Source organism: Rhinichthys klamathensis, unplaced genomic scaffold, assembly GCF_029890125.1.
Source record: "Rhinichthys klamathensis goyatoka isolate OS25496 unplaced genomic scaffold, OSU_Roscu_1.1 h1tg000184l_1, whole genome shotgun sequence".
Classification (NCBI taxonomy): domain Eukaryota; kingdom Metazoa; phylum Chordata; class Actinopteri; order Cypriniformes; family Leuciscidae; genus Rhinichthys; species Rhinichthys klamathensis.
This window is the reverse complement of record NW_026606712.1, coordinates 1,921,668-1,940,881: the sequence shown is the minus strand read 5'-3', so window position 1 is coordinate 1,940,881 and position 19,214 is coordinate 1,921,668. Positions and strand designations below refer to the sequence as shown.

General features: G+C 37.2%; 2 protein-coding genes across 2 annotated transcripts in view; one reads left to right on the top strand and one right to left on the bottom strand.

The window, feature by feature from the left end:
* Window positions 1-19,214, bottom strand: part of eif3ba (eukaryotic translation initiation factor 3, subunit Ba) — a 179,154-nt gene that overhangs the window by 136,298 nt on the left and 23,642 nt on the right. The window lies entirely within an intron of this gene.
* On the top strand, window positions 977-2,308 carry LOC130095027 (neuropeptide FF receptor 2). Its single transcript, XM_056261668.1, has one exon. The coding sequence runs from the start codon at window positions 999-1,001 to the stop codon at window positions 2,286-2,288; it is 1,290 nt and encodes a 429-aa protein (XP_056117643.1). The 5' UTR covers window positions 977-998; the 3' UTR covers window positions 2,289-2,308.

Sequence of the window (19,214 nt, the reverse complement as noted above, 5' to 3'; positions counted from 1 at the left end):
AGTCGTGTGTGTGTGCCACATCCGCAGACACTCGTTTTTTCCCTTCAGTTGGAGATGAAGGCGAAACACACTGAGGAAGGTCCGTCCTCTGACTGCACCTGCTACTGCACACACATCGGTATGTACTTATATTTCTCTTGATGCGGTTTACATTGTAGATTAAATAATTAATCTAATGCATGACATAAGTAAATAAGGAGAAAGTGACACATGCGTAATATGCCAGTGGAAAATCGCTAATAGGTAGTAGCCTACTATTAAAAACAGCTGGATTTACGACACTATTAAATGTATTATGTTTAAGCAGCTAGTAAAGGTAGATTTATTGTTGCTCCAGATCCTTAATTTCCGAGAGTTTGCGTAATTCACAGTTTAATTTTGAATTATTTTAAAGGAAAATATTATTATTAATACTAGCCTGTGCAGAGAAGTTATTTTTAAAATTATTTCCGAAGCACAATTACACAATGCTCGTTTTCTCTAGTGGTTTTGTTTGTTGTTATTGCAAATACATAGCTCAAAACTGTCTGAAATTAGAATAATTTAGCTAAATTGTATCCTTAAGCAACATCACACAATATCACACACTATTTATTCCGCTTAAGCAGCCGATTTATTGTAACAGTGACTTTTTGTGGTTTGCATAATTCACAATTTAATCTTGCATGACAAAAGAGAAGATAGAAAAGAAAAAATGAAAATATGATATTAAAAGACAGAGTTATTTGAGTTATCTATCATTGATCAGGCAAGTCGATTTTAAGGCGCACAGTTTAGTCAATGCAATTGCTCGGATTTCTTGTTATCTTGTAATTTAATTTCCCTCCTAATGTGTGCCATGTTTCCGTAGAGGGCGGTTGGCTAAATGATGGATTTCATTACCTTACTCGTTTTGGCTGAAGATGAAGATGCCTTAAGCTTTAGTACTCGACTCTGGGATGCCTGAAGCAGACCGCGTTTCAAAACATCACTGAATCTTTAAGGGAAACAAAAGGAATATGAATTTCACTGCAGGTTTGCTGAAAAGGGAGCATATGCTCTTAAACACCTTGCTGTCGTTGAATGTCTCTTTCCACGGTGCCGAGGACTTCATGAGCGATGTTTACCTCCACCAGAGTGGAGAGCTGGAGAGACTGCTTCTGCTGACGATCAAAGAGCCCACCACCATCGCTCTCACGGTGATGTATTCATTATCATTCGTGGTGGGATTCATTGGAAATCTAATGGCCATTCGAATGCTTACCTGCCAGAAGAGTAAGAGGCTGCAGAGCATCAGTGCCACCCGGAATTTACTCGTGAACCTGGCAGTGTGTGATCTGATGGTGGTTTGCATCTGCATGCCCATCACCCTCGGCCACACCATTTACACCGCTTGGGTGTACGGAGACCTCCTCTGCCGGGCCGTTCCCTTCATCCAGGCCGTGTCCGTGTCGGCCAGCGTCCTCAGCCTGACCGTCATCAGCGTCAACAGATACTACAGCGTTCACAGCCCGCTGAATTCCCTCTCGTACTTCACCCAGAAGAAGATCTACATCACCATTGTGTGCGTGTGGGTCTTGTCCTCTGCCATTTGTGCGCCTTTGCTCTTCATGATCAAGCTGGACAAGATCCACTTGATCGACATCGCCGTGCCAATCTGCCGAGAGCTGTGGCCGCAGGCTAGACTCAAGCAGGTCTACAACGTGCTCCTTTTCGTAGCTCTCTACTGCATCCCTGTGACCTTTAACCTCATCATCAGCTTCCTGACGGGCCGGAAGCTCTGGAGGGCTTCTCAACATTTCGCGGACTTCGATCCGCACAGCCTGGCCATACACGCCTCACGTCTGAAGATGCGCAAGAAGATCGCCAAGGTGGTGGTCACTTTGGTCCTCCTGTTCGCCGGCTCCTGGCTCCCGCTTTACGTGGCAGACATCCTCATTGACCACGAGGTTCATCCCCCTCACTGGGTTCTGCAGACTCGGCCTTTTGCACAGTGGTTGGGCCTTACTAACTCCAGCCTCAATCCCATCTGTTATTGTTTCTTGGGCGATTTGTACCGTTCTGCCAGAGCAGTCAGGTCCAAGTATCATCAGAGGATGCTCTCTGTCTTTAGATCCTCCCGCTCTTTTAAACTGTCCAGTTTGCTCTCACACAAAACGCAGAAAACTGGCCGGCGACAAGGTGCCGTGAGCCAGGTGTCAGTTGAGACTCTTTCTGACTGGTGTTCCAACAACAGCCAGATGGTTTCTCTCCAAAGCCTCTCAGAGAAGATAACGTCTACAAGCAATCTCGAATTATCGAACTTGTAGTAAGGGCGCATGTTACCTGAAAGCACTTAAAGGGATTGCTCACCCAAAAACATCTTTTGTGTTCCACAGAGGAAAGAAAGTCATACAGGTTTCGTACCGACATGAGGGTGAGTAAATAATGACAGAATTTTCATTTTTGGGTGGACTATCTCTTTAAGTATTGTTCATTTGTCTCGCAGTACTGTCAAAAAGCATGTGATTCGAATGTAACATGTAGCTTAGTTTGTGTTCGTATCCATCCATCCAGTTACATAGCATTATCACATACACATACAGTGTGACTTCATGTAAATAAAGAGCACTGTTTTGTAGACATCACTGATTGTACATAAATTCTGAATTAAGACCAATATTCGCATGCAAAAATGCGATAACAAATGTGATAAACAGCTATGAACAGCTATTCAGACAAAGTTGAACATTCACATGCAGTTAATGTGGCAACTTCTTTTACAGAGAGGTGTTCTAAACTCTTTTGACTCACATTTCGTCCAATTTAAATGCACATTATAGAAAAATAACCCTAGACAAGCAGCCAACACAACAATGATCAACACTCATTAAAGTTTAGCTACTTGAAAACAAGTATGCATTGCACTGCAAAGACTGTTACATCAAAGAGCTATGACTTGAGCAGACTATTTTTCTAGGTGACAGTGAATAGCATACAGAAAGGATCCAGATCTGGCACTCATTCTTTGTAGCCTACACTTGTATTTGGTGTGGTTTGATTAAAAACAAATTAAAAAAGCAAATACAAAAATCTGAATGGCTGTTTGAGTGAAACTTCCTTTCTTCTCTGTGACAGACAGGTGTCAGAAATGGAAAGTTGTGCAGCGCTGTGTTTTTAGTTTTTTTTTTTTTTACTCTTTGGAAATGCGAAAATCAGATTTTTCTAATTTTCTTCCCAAACATTTGTGTTGGTGTGAACAGGCCTTTAATAAAAAAAAGCAGGACAGGTGTATTTTAAATCATGGGTTTTCAAACTGGGGTCCGGGGCCCCACAAAGGCCATTAGCAGCTAAACAGAACATTTGCATGAAAAAAAAACACAACATAACCAGGACTCTCAGTTAACTAAATATATTAATTAAACATGTTTAACGCAGTAATTTTAAACACATTCACCAAATTGAATATTCATACTATTTCATTATTCTTTCTAAATTGACATTGTTTTGTGAAAATATAATTATTTCCAAGTGGCCACTTGGAAACATACAAATATGTTAAAGAATAGTTTAGTATTTGTGTCATTCTACAGAGTTTTTCTTTGCCTCTGTTGCCTTTAGCTTGGTTGTAAGGCAATATAAGCTCATTTATAAAGCTGTTTAAAATTATATTTGTTGTGATTGTGAAAACTGCTATTGCATTGAAAAGAAAAAGAAATTAAAATGTTTCAGGTTATGCATCTAACTGTTCTCTAGCAGTTAGAAAGAATACACTGTCGACTAATTGTGAATTTTCCAGATATTTGAATCACTTGCTTTGGCTTTAGAACAAATACAATATAAAAGCCAATTATTTCATTGTTCTTATAATATCATGTTTAATATTCAGTGTAAATGGGTATTTACGTACACTGTCCAGTCAAAAAAAGTCGCTTTTTGGATTTAAATGGGCAAACGCTTAAGAGTTTATGTCATTCTCATTGTCATCCTGGAATATGTTGTTTACATGGTCGTTTAAGAAATGAAAAGCTTCACACTCCATCAGTTAGGGTTAGAAGAACTGTCACCAAACATTTAACATGCTAGAAACATAATAATCACAGCAATAATGATCCAATCATAGACAAGCATTTGCCTATTTAAATGTCATCATATTAGGGTCCTTGACTTCAAAATGTTTTGAAAACCCTGTTTTAAATTATGGTGGATACAAAAAAAATGTAGAAAATGTATAGTGTATTACATCGATTTGTCATACTTTCTCTATAAACAATTAATCGTGTACATTTTCATTAATTCAAATTTGTAATTTGGGTGCATGAAGGATGCAATTTGATTTTAATTAAATGTACTGTGCTTGATTGTGAATAATCATTTGTACTTTTTTAATGGAAGCCAATGTGAATAGAATCAGAGATGGTTCACTAAGTTAACCTGGCCTCCGATTTTTGATGGGAACACACACACACACACACGGGAACACACACACAAACACAAGAAGAGAATACAATGAATTAAACAACCTTCGCCTCTTCATTTCTGTTTTCATGACACTTTGTGAGATTTACAAAAGCAAAAGATGGACTAAACAGAATTCATAAAAGTCTGAATGACAGTGGGAACACTACAATAACAAAAGAGTTTGCATGACGCCGTAATCCTCATTCAAGTAGCCTATTCATAGTCATGAATCCTTGTCTCAGCAAGAGCTCCATCTTTGCCTTCCACAGACACTAGCATTGCCCTTCATATTCATGTTAATTCTCATTAGCAACTGTCACATCACTCAATCTGCAGAATAGGGCTTGATTAGCCTATAATACGCAATAATGGTATTTCACTTTAGTAAGAACGAGCGACTACTGAGAGCAGAGTTTGGAAGCTGATGAATAGTAATTTTGTTACATACTACAAACCGCAGCAGTTCTTAACCCGAGCTCAGTAGCACGTCTTTCACAGGAACTGGGTGTTATAGAAAGTATAAGGAGCACTCTTTGGATTAAAAAAACTACAACAACAACCCAGAATCAGTGAATATCTTGAAGATAGTATTATCCCCAGATGCGCTGACATCAAATACGTTTTATAATCTGACACATTCTGCATTCATATTTCCATTGCACACCAAATTCAAATAAAATTTTGTAATCCAAACCTGATCCATGGTCATGAAGAACTGCAAAACGTACATGTGATGTAATAACAATGTAACATCCTGACCATAGATGACACAAAATCTCATCTCAGCACTTTTGATACATGACTGAATTTTTTTTAATTTTGTCATTCCATCCGAATATCACCATTTGTGAGATTTAGTCAGCCAAACCAGTTTTGAGGTTAGTTGATCTATTTTTGTGTCTCTGGAAATCAACGTTTGTTGTGTATATTTGTTAATGAGGGATTTGTGAACACATTAAAGTTTTTAGATTTGTGGAGTAACAGCCCGTTCTCATCCCAAGGCGTCATCTAACTGATGCTTTTGACCATGCGTCAACATGCCGACGCACATGGTACCCCTTAACCCTCTGGTGTTCTTCGGTCGTTTCCGACCGGAATTTTTTAAATAAAAAAATGTTAAAAATCGTAGCTTCATCGGAATGGTACGAAACTTGGTGACTTTTATGGTACTTAGTATATGAACACACAAAAAAATTGGGGACATGATTTGAAAAGTCTAAGTGGTCGTAAAAAAAATAGTCACACTCATGGCCTTCGGTCAAAAATGACCGGCCATAGGATATGAATGGGAAAATGGCAAAAATATGAAAATACAGAGGTTTTTTGTGCGTACAATCTACAAATCAGCCACGATGCAGAAAAAAAGCACAACACAGTGAAGGGGTGAATCTCTAAAACATCAAGAGTGCAAAACAGACAAATACACTCACACACACACACACTTATACACACAAAAACACACGCACACACAAATAAACGTGTGTCATTGCAAAAGCTAATTTTGGGAAATGTGTGAAATAAAGCAATTATTCATCAATGTAAGGAATAAAAAGCACACAGATATGAAAGCATGAGACTGTAAGCCATCAAGGTTGCAAAATAGACATGCTCACACACACACACACACACAGACACAGACACACACATAGGGAAATATGAGACTGGTGAAACTGTAACAGAGAAATGTGAGAATATGTGAAATCAAATCAATGAATCAAATAAAGGGGAGACATTGGGTCCAAAATGCAAAGGTCACACACTATGTCTCTCTCTCTTGAACACACGCACACACACACACACACAGTGTAAGATCAAACGATGGAATTCTTCCCTAGTAACCTCCAGGCCTATTGCAGCACATATGTGCTCTTTTGATGTGTTTATTAGAGGTTGAATTCAAATCAAATACTGTCAAACTACCCATACTACTTCTGAATAGGATGTCTACTTCATAAATTGTATGAAAATTATGGAAATACATGGTTCAGATCACTCAAAACATATATGAAAATGGAGGCGCCCTTATATGGTCAGTAAGGAAGCTTGGCGTTCCATGCATCTAGTGAAAAAGTTTGGTATGCGCCAAAATAAAATCTTGACTGAAAGCTTATTTTTTGAGATATCAACCTAAAATTTGGAACACAACTTCTTAAGATTTTTGGCTTTCATTTTCTTGCAGTTTTAGAGTAAAATATATTTTATAATATATATATTTTATATAAAATATAAATAATAAAAATTTTACATTGTTCATTTTTATTAACTCAAACTTTCATAACTTTTTTTCTGTTTCACTTTCATAATTTCTTTCACTTCTACAATAATCTGGCAAATGTCTTCTTTAAAACAAGACCAACCATAGGTCTATATTCCAAAGCATTCTTGAATTACAACAATTTAAGTTTGGATAGTGATTTTCATGTCTATGCGAAAATAATATAATTTTTATTTTATTTTTAAAAAATAAAATTAAACAACCAAACAAACAAAAAACTTGACAAAAATAGTCTTTGAGAATCACTTATTATAAATTAAAATCCACAACCTGAAAAAAATAGGCAAATATGTGCAAAAACAACTAGAATTCACAAGCCTTTCTACAGAGGCTGTAAATCCATCTAGTGGTTAAAATATGATATTGCATGATAATTATGCTCACTACATCCACCAGATGGCTCCAATGTGATTTAAAAAAATGTTTTCTATAGGCCAAGGATCCACTTTAACCTGAAATACAGCATTAATTAAAAAATAATAAAAATAATATATATATATAAATTTTCTATTATATTCAATGGGAAAAAATTGATCATAATTATTGCATAAATATTAATTATTTTCATAAAATTCTCTCAAAACACAAAAAAGAAAAAGAAAAAATATTATTGAACAAAAATAAATTTCATTGATTTTACTGAAAAAAAATAAAAATTGATTTCAGGGGTCCGGTCACTTTTGACCGCGAAGGTCTTGAGTGTGACTGGAAAACGAAGAACTCCAGAGGGTTAAGCGTCAATATGAGACGATGAGCGTCTCATGTTGACGCTTAAGGGGTACCATGTGCGTCGGCATGTTGACGCATGGTCAAAAGTGTCAGTTAGATGACACCTTAGGATGAGAATGTGTTGCGAGTAACAGTTATAGTTTTTATTTTGAAGTAGAAAAAATACATAACCCTTTCTATTTATGTAATCGAAGAGACTTATTCTATTAAATAAATAGAATAGTTGATTTAGTATTTTACATTATTGACTTAAAGCTGCCGTCGGCAACATTTTTTTGATCATATTCAGTGAAATCGACACTATAATCTGACAGAACAACATAAATAAAGTGGTTTTAGAAAAAAACCCGTGCTTCTAACTCCACCTGGAGCTTGTTATTTGTTTTGCAAAAATCCACAGCTCCCGGTTCATCGGGTCCAATCAGCGCAGGGGGGTGTGATATCTGACTGTCAATCACAGATCGGGCGCACGTTACAATCACATGCACACGCCTGAAGTTCGCGGAAGTTCGCGCAGTAACGAAGAGTGATGGCGGAAAATCAAGTAAGCTCATTTAGAGTATAAATGACGTTAGCAATTGCAATCTATCGGTAGATTAGCCAGGACAGCATACCTCCAAATACTCCATGGTGTTGATGGATGCTGATGAGACGGGCGCGTTCCAGGGCTCTCAAGTTTTGAAGACAGGTAAGAGTGACACCCAGCCGACGGGGGGTTGGATACATTTTTGTCATTGGTTGTTGCGTTAAATCTTACCCAGATACAATAGTGCTATTTTCTGATTGGCTATTGTGTAGCTCGACGAACAACACCAGAGGAAACGCGCTTGATTCATGCCGGTTCCACAGTGAGAGCGGCGCGGCCAGAGTTTTGGGCGCTGCGGCATATTAAATATATTACAAATAGTTTTTCAGCGTGAGAAATACAATGTGTGGCGGGAGAGCGTGACAAAAGACCGAAATGAGTGACTGTCACGCTCAATGCGTGACACTTGAGAGCCCTGACGTTCACTGAAAATCTGGTGCACACGCACTGACGAGCATGAACTGGGTGGGAGGGTATCCGTTGATAGTGGGGGAGGGGCATGAGAGTTGTAAACATTCAAAATTTTCCTAAATCCACTCAATCTGCCAGACTTGCCGACTGGAGCTTTAAGTACCCAGTAGGGACCATCTTACTGCTCTTTTAATATTTGACATGTTTTGCTATAACAAATAAATTAGCAAATGTTTCTATGTATTTCCTATAATAACACATTCACTGTAAAAAAAATCTGTAGAAATTACAGTATTACTGGCAGCTGCTTGCCAGTAATTTACTGTAGTTTTAAATTGATGTTATTTACTGGCAACAGTTTGTTCAAAGTTAAATGAACATTAAACATTAACAAGTCTTTATCTTTACAGAATAAAACTAAAATAACAGCCTCATGCAAAGCATTCTGGGAACCAAAATCTGAAGGAAAAAAAAAACAGAAAAAGGTTGATGAAGATTTCTGGTTCCCAGAATGCTTTGCATTAGATTGTTATTTTATCATTTTATTCTGTAAAGACAAAGACTTGTTAATGTTCAATGTTCATTTAACTTTGAACAAACTGTTGCCAGTAAATAACATCAATTTAAATCTACAGTAAGTTACTGGCAAACAGCTGCATAACTACAGCAATTTTTTTACAGTGTTGGCTGATCCATCATTGTCCTACACATGCTAAACTTATATGTAAATATGTAATCCACATTGTTCTTAAGGGGGGAATCTTCCCCCATGTTACCCTACATGTTTTAATCTTTACTACCAAGGAGCCCACAAATCTTGTTGTTGTTGTTTTTATTTTCTTTGAAAAAGTTATGACACAATGAATTCAGATTTTTCGATTCTGGGTCACTAATGAAAGAAGAAAATGTGTGACAACATTGATCATGTGGCTCTTTGTACAGATGGTCAGATGTTTTCTATTGAAGCTCAAGATTTTCTTTGAAAAATCTCAAATCATTCTGGAGAACGTGATCCTCAGGTTTGATCATCAAGTTTCATCATTAATTAAAAGACAGACAACCCAAATACTGAGACATTCAGAAATGCCATTTATGTTCTAAAGGGTTTATTGCATGTAATTGTTTGCATCAATTGTGTTATTGTATAAACGTTCATAGAGGTTTGAAAGCATGCGAAAACATATATATTTTTTAAGGTTTGAATCTGTCACTAAACTGTCACTGCGCAGATGTTTTTAAACCTCTGGAATTAATAAGGAGTTGATTCTCCCAACTCTTCTACTTGGAAGTTTTCCACTAGATGTTGGAACATGACTGCAGGAATTTTCTCCAATTCAGACACAAGGGGCCGATCGGTTCTGGCTTGCTGTCATTCTAATAATTCATTACAAAATCTTCAGTGGGGTTTATGTCTGGGTTTTGTGCAAGCCAGTAAAGATCCAAGATAAATGAAACTATGTACAATTTAATTGCTTAAATAAATTCAACTATCGTAATCTTTAACAGATAAATATGGGAACATTACCTCAAAATTTGAGATAAATGGACCAAAAAAACTAATTTCAAAAGTGTGTGCTTTGGTAAGAGTTTTTAGTAACATTTCATTCCGATGGTTTACTTTAGACAGTCTATTAAGTATCTTTGGAACTACATGTCAATTGGAGTATTAGTAGACCGTCTGCTTAATTTGATGCTCCACAACAGATATTCTACTGACTATATGTAACTTTGCAAGTTCATGTCAACTTATTCTACTAACCTGAATCCTAACACTTAACCCTGACCCTCTACTAACAGTCTACTAATACTCTAATGAGAGTTAAATCACAGGTAGTTGCAAAGTTCCTTATTGAAACCATGATACATTTCTCCGGGATTTTTGGATGAATAGAAAGTTCAAAATAACAGCATTTATTTGAAATAGACATTTTTGTAACATTATAAATGTCTATACTGTCACTTCTGATTAATTTAATGTTTCCTTGCTGAATTATAAGAATTAATTTATTTAACAAGATTTATTCAAACAAGAAAACATTTTTTTTTTTAAACATACTGACCTTTTGAAAGATAGTGGCTATTAAAGCTAAAGGGTTACAACCATCCCCAGTCTCCTGTGCTTCAACCAACAAATGGGACAAAATGGCATAATTTGAATGCTTTGTCAAAGAAAAAAGCCCTTGGAAAGCTTTCAGTGGTAGTAATATCTCGAAAAGGCCTATACCTCAAACATAAAATTATGACATATTATTTTGATGCTTTTAGATGTACTTCTACAAATGGGTCCTCTCTTACCTTTCATAACAGTATGTACAAATGTATGAAACAATCATGAATGTAATGTCATCATTAAGTGAAAGACAGAAGAAGAGAGTATAATGGGTGTCTCTATAGTGCCTCTATTTCCTAACCCTCTGAATCACATTGATCATCATTATCATTTGAACCATTGATCCAACCTGTAGCAATCAGTTCAATGATACAGTGATGGATTCTCTTCCTTCACGATGGAAAAGTTACTTCTATGACTCATTTTAACCCTGGTGTGGTTCCACTTCCATTAACCCCAGCAGGGTGAGTCAGAGAATAAACACAGATGGTCACATATCTAACTCCATTTGCAACGTTCCCTTTATTGCCATTTCCTAAGATAAATCCCAGAGACCTGTCAGCAGAGTAAGAGCACCTGCTACGATCTCATCAGCAGTGGATGAGTGCAGGTTGATACACTTGTGCTGATCCACCATAATAACCACTTCCCTCAAAAACTTCTCAAGGTCATCTAAGGCAAATATAATGCCATTCCACGGCAATAACCAACATAGGGCCCATTAGTACGCTTGTCGTGTTCAAAGTATGCAATTGCATGACATGATACTCTATGCAAGTGGTTTCGAAACAAATCCATCAGTGACACCGTAGGACATATATGATGTACGGCTAATTCAAATACTCAAGAAGCGGATCTCTAGAGCTCCTCTGCTTTGATCCATTAGCTGTGGCGTATCAACTTATGCCCACAAATTCTCTCATGATGTCAAAGGGAAGACCAGAGGGAATTTAAATATAAGGATCGGAGGCTGCAGGATATTAAGATTGGTCTTTCGGTACATCAGGATGCAGTTAGGTGATAGATGACTTCATCATCAGGATGAAGAGTTCACCTGAATCGCATCTAGAGTGATAAATCATCAGTAATGCCGTTTAAGTGCTTTTGTCTCAGATTTTTAGATCTTTATACAAGCTCTTTATGATGACAGATAAATTAAACCTCTGCACTTGTGACACAAATGGACTATGTGTAAAATCCATTTAGAGATGAGACCTTTAGGTCTTGACTTTTTTGGGGTCAATAACAAATTACAATGTCAAAGATAAAAGGAAAAAAATATTTTAAAAGTCTAGTTTGAAACATGCGTCTAGAAAATATATATGTAATATTTGTATTCATGTTGGTATAAACTTTCATACCCTTTTCAAGAGAAGATTAAACTGAATGACAAAAAAATATCATGTGGCGTAACCATCAAGTAAAAAGTAATCTCATATTTTCCTTACACGAGTGTACACCTCATTATTTTTACAAACGTTTTAAAATATATTTTCCAAGGTAAACATTGTGTTATATATATATATTTAATAATAATGAAAGATTATGCCAAACAGTTTAAAAAAAAAACATTATGATTCCAGGACAGCAGTATCATCCTGATTTTCACTTTACACTCCATAAACATATCAAAATGAATTTTATTTCAGAAGTTTGTTGTGTGTGTGTGTGTGTGTGTGTGTGTGTGTGTGTGTGTGTGTGTGTGTGTGTGTGTGTGTGTGTGTGTGTGTGTGTGTGTGTGTGTGTAATCGAGGAATAATTGACGACGGTCGGTTGAATTATTAGAAACGAATGCACACCCGAGATGGTATTGTGCATTATTATTTACACCTCTGGTGTGCATTTGTTTTTTTAATTCAATGAACCAGAGTCCATTATTACGCTTCTATACGGTTACCACACCTCAAGACATTGTTCAGATGTTGTATTTCAAGACATTTGTCAGGTTTTTGTCCTTAAAATGTTCTTGTATGTAGGAGAGAAAAAGAGAGATAAAGCGTGTGTGAATTACCTGCGTCTGAGTGTCTCTCAACAGTGTTCGGCAGCAGCGTCTCTACTAATAGCGAAACCGTAAGTTTATCTGCTTCAAGAACAGCGCCGTTATACCTCGCTAGTGAGAAATGTCATGTAGCTTTTAAGTTCCTAAGCTATTTTACTGATAAAATCATCAGAGCAGCACTGACAATACATTTCTGTGTGAGTGTGTGTGTGTGTGTGTGTGTGTGTGTGTGTGTGTATGTGTGTGTACTGTATGTGTGTGCGTTTGAGTGGGAGAGAGAGCGGGAGAAAGAGTATGTGCTTTCCGTACATAATAAAACATGGAGATAATTTGTCGTTTTTATCCTAATGTTTACTATATGTATATTTGCTTGGTTAGTGTCGTTGTGGGTTTTGGTTCTTTTGCTATTGTAGCCTAGCCTGACTTCGTCATACTCATATTCTAGTCAGAATGTGAGTCTGATTCTGCTCCATAGGGCTTTGATTATGAGGCGTGTCTTAACCGAACCAGGAAAAAAAAACTCTGCACTCAATTGGATAGACCTACAACCAATCAGAGCAACGCAGTAAGTCAGCTACATAGTTGCATAGCATAGTTGTCAACATAACTCAACTGCACGCACACTGGAAGAAGTAGTAAAATAACGAGTGTTGCTTCTTTTACTTGGTCCTCCATGAGTGCGAGTGTGCGACCAAAGGAGAAACCACAACAACCACAGGGTTTTCATTGCGTCCCATCTTCTTAGTGACCATCGGAGCCAGCTGATAAAATAAACTTTTGCTTAATCCCGTAGGAAGGACGGCAAACACATCTTTCCGATCGACAAATGCCTTGATTGCAGTTCTCTGTTCGTCTTTTAAAATTAATGCGCTGTCGATTTCTTTTACAACAGACGCGATAGCGGAATCTCTACATCTCAGTTCTCCAGCGGCAGTCATTATTGAGGGAAACCAGTTCAACCCAAGCGCTCTTTGATAACGCGATGATTACATAACTGCAGATCATCTGTCCATCATCGTATAAAGCCCGCCCTGGCAATTTGATTGGCCCGACTAATTTTGAACCGATCATAATTACTCCTCAATGGATCGAGTCCAGACCGAACTTCCCGACCAAAAAATGTTGTGGGCGGGGTTCGGGCTGGCATCCAGGCTAATTGTAGCCTGTAAAGACATTTGTAATAACTGAAATCAAAGTGATATGGAACTGTAATGCGGTTAAGACCTGCCTGGATCTATTTAGCCGTGCGTTTCCCTGAAAATAAGTGCACACCTTAGAATGTCCGTCAACCAATCAGCAGAATCAAGCATTAGATAGACGGACGGAAGATGGATGGATGGAGATGGATGGATGGATGGATAGACAGATAGATAGACAGATAGATAGACAGATAGATGGATGACGTCTTTGCTGTAGACATGATTTCAGCATTTATTTTAGAAAGCTGTTGTACCGCAGTCCATCAGCCCAGCCTGGCATCTTTTCAAAAACATGTTTACAGGACAATTATGTCCTGTGGAGACAGCAAAGTGTCAACAAGTTTATCCCTACAATGCTATCACCTCCTCTGCAGAGGGACAGAAGCTTTGACTTTAGTGGCATGGCAGATGTGTGTGATGGCTTACTTTAACCCTCCGTCAGTCATTTCGCCTCAGCTGTGATAGCATTCATTCAAGAGAGGAGAGAGAGGAGTGCTGCATCTAAACATCTGCAATCATCTCCCTGGGTTATTTCCTGGGGACACGCCAGCTGGCCTTTCAAAAAACAACATACTAACAGCAAGGTCAACTAACAGCACGGTCAACTAACAGAACTATTACAGGCACCTTGAAGTAAGGCAAAGAACATCCACAGATATTGCTGGAAATCTTGCCTGCAGTATTCCTCAGAATTTAAATGTATTCTTAAATTGACCATCAAATTTATGGGCTATACTTTTTACCTTGGACTGAAACCCCACAAACACAAAAATCATATATGCTGGCCTAATAAGTAATTTGAATACAAGGTTGGCCAAATGCATTACTTAAAGACTTTGCCACACATGTGCAAGCTAAAGAAAGCATGAGTGAGCTTTCCTAAGGAAAGCTTTAGGCATGTTTTATGCAAATTACTAGCAGCAGGAACATGGTTCAAGAGGACGAGGGCTATAACCCTCGCTCTCTTGAAACGTGTGCCTGCAAGGAGAATATTTCTTAGAAACACTTTGAAAACTTTTGATCTTTTCCTGCCCTTTAATACCACCTAAAATTAAACTTGCTGACACATTTGCCAGGCCCTTTCAGCCGATCTAATTCTAATTCAATAAAGGGGTTGACACCACTGATCTCATTGCGAAGGAAAAACGTGATAGACAGTTTATGCCCTCGGTCCACGCGACCTATCGGCAGACCATTTTCATTAGCATTTCTCATTAGACTGCTGTTGAAAATGATCACAGTGACATGCACAGACACCACTGGACCAACAAAAACTGTAAAAAGAGTGTCTACATTCATTAAAAACATCTAGTCTCGCTCAAAGACAAAAAGGGAGAGGCAGGAAATCAATTGGGAGTTCTGATTCAATTAACAAAGCACAAAATACCTGCATGTCATTTTGAAGTTTAACTAATTAAAAAGGCAATCACTTTGCAAAACCCTTGGCGGGATCTCATCTTCTATTCAACCTGAGAGGTCTGTTTGATATTGGTAGGACTGAAATAGCTCTAACTGGTCTCGGTCTCAGGATCATGGTGTACATTTACATTTTTGCCATTTAAAATCTCAAATCATTTAATTATTTCCTATTTATTTTAAATGTGCTTCTGTGCATCTGTAGTGAATAATTAGTCATATTCCCCAAAGGGAAAAGCTGTTTCATAAATTCAGAAACAGAAACGGCTCTGGAGGCTTAATTGATAGGGTAAATATTGATTTTTAGATTATAAATACTGAGTTTTTAGGTAACAGGCTTTTTAATTAATCTTTTGGTAGCCTGCGGATGAAAATTGTTAAAAGAGTCATGCTGCATATTGCATCTATCTATAAATTACAGGAACGTCTGTCTGTCTGTGTGTCTGTCTGTTAATCAAATATCTCTCGAACTGTTAGTCCGATGGATTTTAAACTTGACAGGTGTCTTGCTACGGGCACGAGTAAGTGCAGTGCAGTTTGACATTGTTTGGATTAGAAATGCAAAAGATATCGGTAAATATATCGGTAAAAGAATAATTACAATGGAATTATACATTACAGTGTAATTATCCGTTTATTACAATGTAATTATACTAGGGCTGTCACTTAAACGCGTTATTAACGGCGTTAACGCAAACCCATTTTAACGGCGTCAATTTTTTTATCGCACGATTAACGGTCTTTTTGGCCTAGCAAACTTTGTAGTTTTTTTCACATGCTTTTGCAACAGGACACAGCATGAGCGGCGCTATGAAACCCATTCATCGAAACATGCCACGCGAGGACGTTTTGTCGTTTCGTCGACCAAAGCGCAAGCGGATCTAGCTAGACCGGAAACAAAACAACAGGCACGCCGCACACACTTGTTTGGGCTTTTTGTGAAAGAATATCAGGACCTCGTCAGTATTTCTTTCACCCTTTTATTGATGGACAGTTACATTGTGTGAGAGATTATTTGATCCAAGTGAGAATGTTAGTGTGAAATTGAACACTTGAGAAATTGAAATTGAGTATATGCCAATGTTGTTTTCAATAAAAAACATTTGCACAAAGCAAGCCGATCCACTTTTCCATGTTGATAATTAAAATGAGAAAAAATAATGGGACAAAAAGAAATCAAGAGAAATTTAGAATAGATAAAAATGTGCGATTAATCGCGAGTTAACTATGTATAGAACTATGAAAAAGTAGCGATTCATTTTTGAAAAAGTAGCGATTCACTTTTGAAAAAGTAGTGATTTAACTGAATCTGTAAGTCAGCTACACTGTTTAATTCTGATTATTATATTTTATTCTGGTGCGCTTAACATTATCGTTTTCTCAGAGTTTAGGCTCCTGTGTAATAGTAGCCTAGGCTATTCAGCAACTCAAACATACCAAACCAACAATTACTAAAAACACACAAAAATTTTGCACGGGCATTGCACTAGTTTATCCTTACTTGCAAATATCTTTAGGGTCTATGCACTAAGATAAAATGTGGAAACAAATGCAAGCTACCTACAGTAACTAACTCAGCTCTGCATACAAATCATCTATATTAGTACACATGCGATTATGATTATAAATTGTGTCTTTGCTGACAGTTCTTAGCCATTCTTAGTCATTCTTAGTCTGCAAGTCCTTACACTACAATTACAAAACATACCAAATATGTGCTTACACCCCTTTGTGATCCTGAGTGGAATTTCTCATTTCTGAAGACCCAAATACAGCTAGACCGACTAACATCAGCAGTATCATTAATAACATCCCTTCCAATTTTCATTAAAAGTTTATATGAGCAGCATGCAATAAAACCTGATCATATTTCTGTTGGAGAAAAGAGCTCAGTCCATCTGTGTGGCCCTCGTGACGCCACTGTTCCACACACTGATCTTTTCCCAGTCAGAGGAAGGCAGATTCTATGCTTCAGTACATTGATAATACCTACAGCGCGCACACACACACACACACCGTCACCTACCAAAGTGAGTCCTAACAGCTTTAACTCCTCTGTTTTCTTAATAATAGCTGTATTATCCAACATGAAGACAGTTTAAATACCAGAGGTAGTGGTGAATTTTTCAAAAAGTGGACACTGTGTTGATAAGACCAGTCAATCGGCTTATTAGTATTAGGCCTATGTACGTTTCCATATGTCAGGGGTCGCCAACATGGCCACCAGGAGGGATAATCACTGGCACGTGACAGTAGCTAAAGAAGTGTAGCCTATGTATTCAATTTAAATAAAGTCCCTCGAACTTGTATGCGGACTTACATTTTGAGGCAATCATTCCTCACAGCCCCACAGCCTGTTTTAATCAAGTAAGGTGCTATAAATACTATTAAAGTGGGAGATTTTATCTTGATTAGACAATCCATTCCCGCGACGGGAGACGTGCGAGCTTCTGTGATTATTCCTCCTCGCGCCATAAGGTTGCTGTCGACCTTAGGTTTGTTGAACATGCAGTGAAATTGTGTACTTCTGTGCCATCTAGTGGTTATGAAGCTGTCAAAACACCAATTCTCTGTAGTAGGAATTTGTATGTATTTTTTTAGTTGGGAATGCAAAATATCTACCAGCCTATATACATATATAAATAAATGTCTGATACTGATTATTTAATTGCATATTTTATATTTACATTACCTCTGCATGCAGTCATCTTACACTCACAGTTGATATTTAAAATCACAAAAAACACACTGTTCAAATAAATTTTCAATGTAATCTTTAGAAAAAAATCAAAATAATTGTTACTGTACACATTCTGTACAATATTGTGATGGCTAAATTCACTTGTAGCATTTAAATTGATAATTTTAATATTTATTTTTTTATTCTACTTACATGTCATTGTAGGAGGAAAATTTGGGATACAACAGACAGTTTATCAATACACTTGTAGTTTAAATCAATCAGGCTGAACTCTTTTCCTGAATAAACGTGGTTATTGTATTAATGAACAGCACTTCTGTAAAACAAATAAAAGACAGATAACAGCTTTACAGTGTTTGCACCATGCACTGATCTTTATTGAATCTTTTTCTTTTGAAGCATTAAATAATATCATAATAAATAAAAAAAAAGAGCTATGTACATTGGCCAACAGAGAAAAGCAAACCAATCCAAAATGTCAAGAAAACATTTTTAGGCTAAGACCTGATTTAATGTAACAAATTACATTAAATTTCCCTTTTGCACTCAAAATTATCTCCTGAAAAATATTTCATGCAACAAAGAAATTCCTATGACTGAAAAGTACATCAGATAAAAAATACAAAATAAACTATTTTTCATTAATATTGGCATGAAAACAATCACTAAACAACACTTTTCTTTGTACAATGTGGCACGAACTGTATACAAAACACAGGTCCTCATTTTAAAACAGAAACCAACAGCATTGGCAACTGCACACGTGTTTTAAAAACTTCTCCCCATGTAACTTGTGGTTTATGAAATAAGAACATGTGGAACTGATGTGACAAATCTCAACAGCACCGCCAGAATTGTGGCTAAAAATCTGATCTTATCCATGATGCAATACATATTATAAGCACTACTGATTTTTTTTAAAAAGTAGGAGCTTTGATTGTTTTCACTGCAAGTCAAAGACTCGCTTACAAAAATACTTTTTTTGTGTAAACTTTTCTCCAAAGGCACTGCAACCAAATGGGCCCAACAGTGCAGCGATCCAGAACTGTGGCTTCCCCTGAAGGCTGGCTGGACTGGGGCGTCCTGTTCCCTTTGGCCCTTCCACGACAATCATGCTACACTTGTGCTCCACAGTATTAAATCCTATTCCTACTACAATATACCATCTAATCCCATCTCTCACTGCCTTTAAGGTTGGTTTTATACATGTGATCGGATGTGCAAAATGCGGCACGAAAACATGATGTCCGAAAGTACAAGAAACACTTTCTTGGTAAAGTAAAATACTATTAAAAATAATCATAATAAACCCTTAAATACTACTTTTGCACATGCCCACGTTCAAATTGCGACTAGAAGAGGAACTATA

Bases quoted from the DNA above. Each gene is read 5' to 3' on its own strand.
- LOC130095027 (XM_056261668.1), top strand. From the start codon at position 999: ATGAATTTCACTGCAGGTTTGCTGAAAAGGGAGCATATGCTCTTAAAC.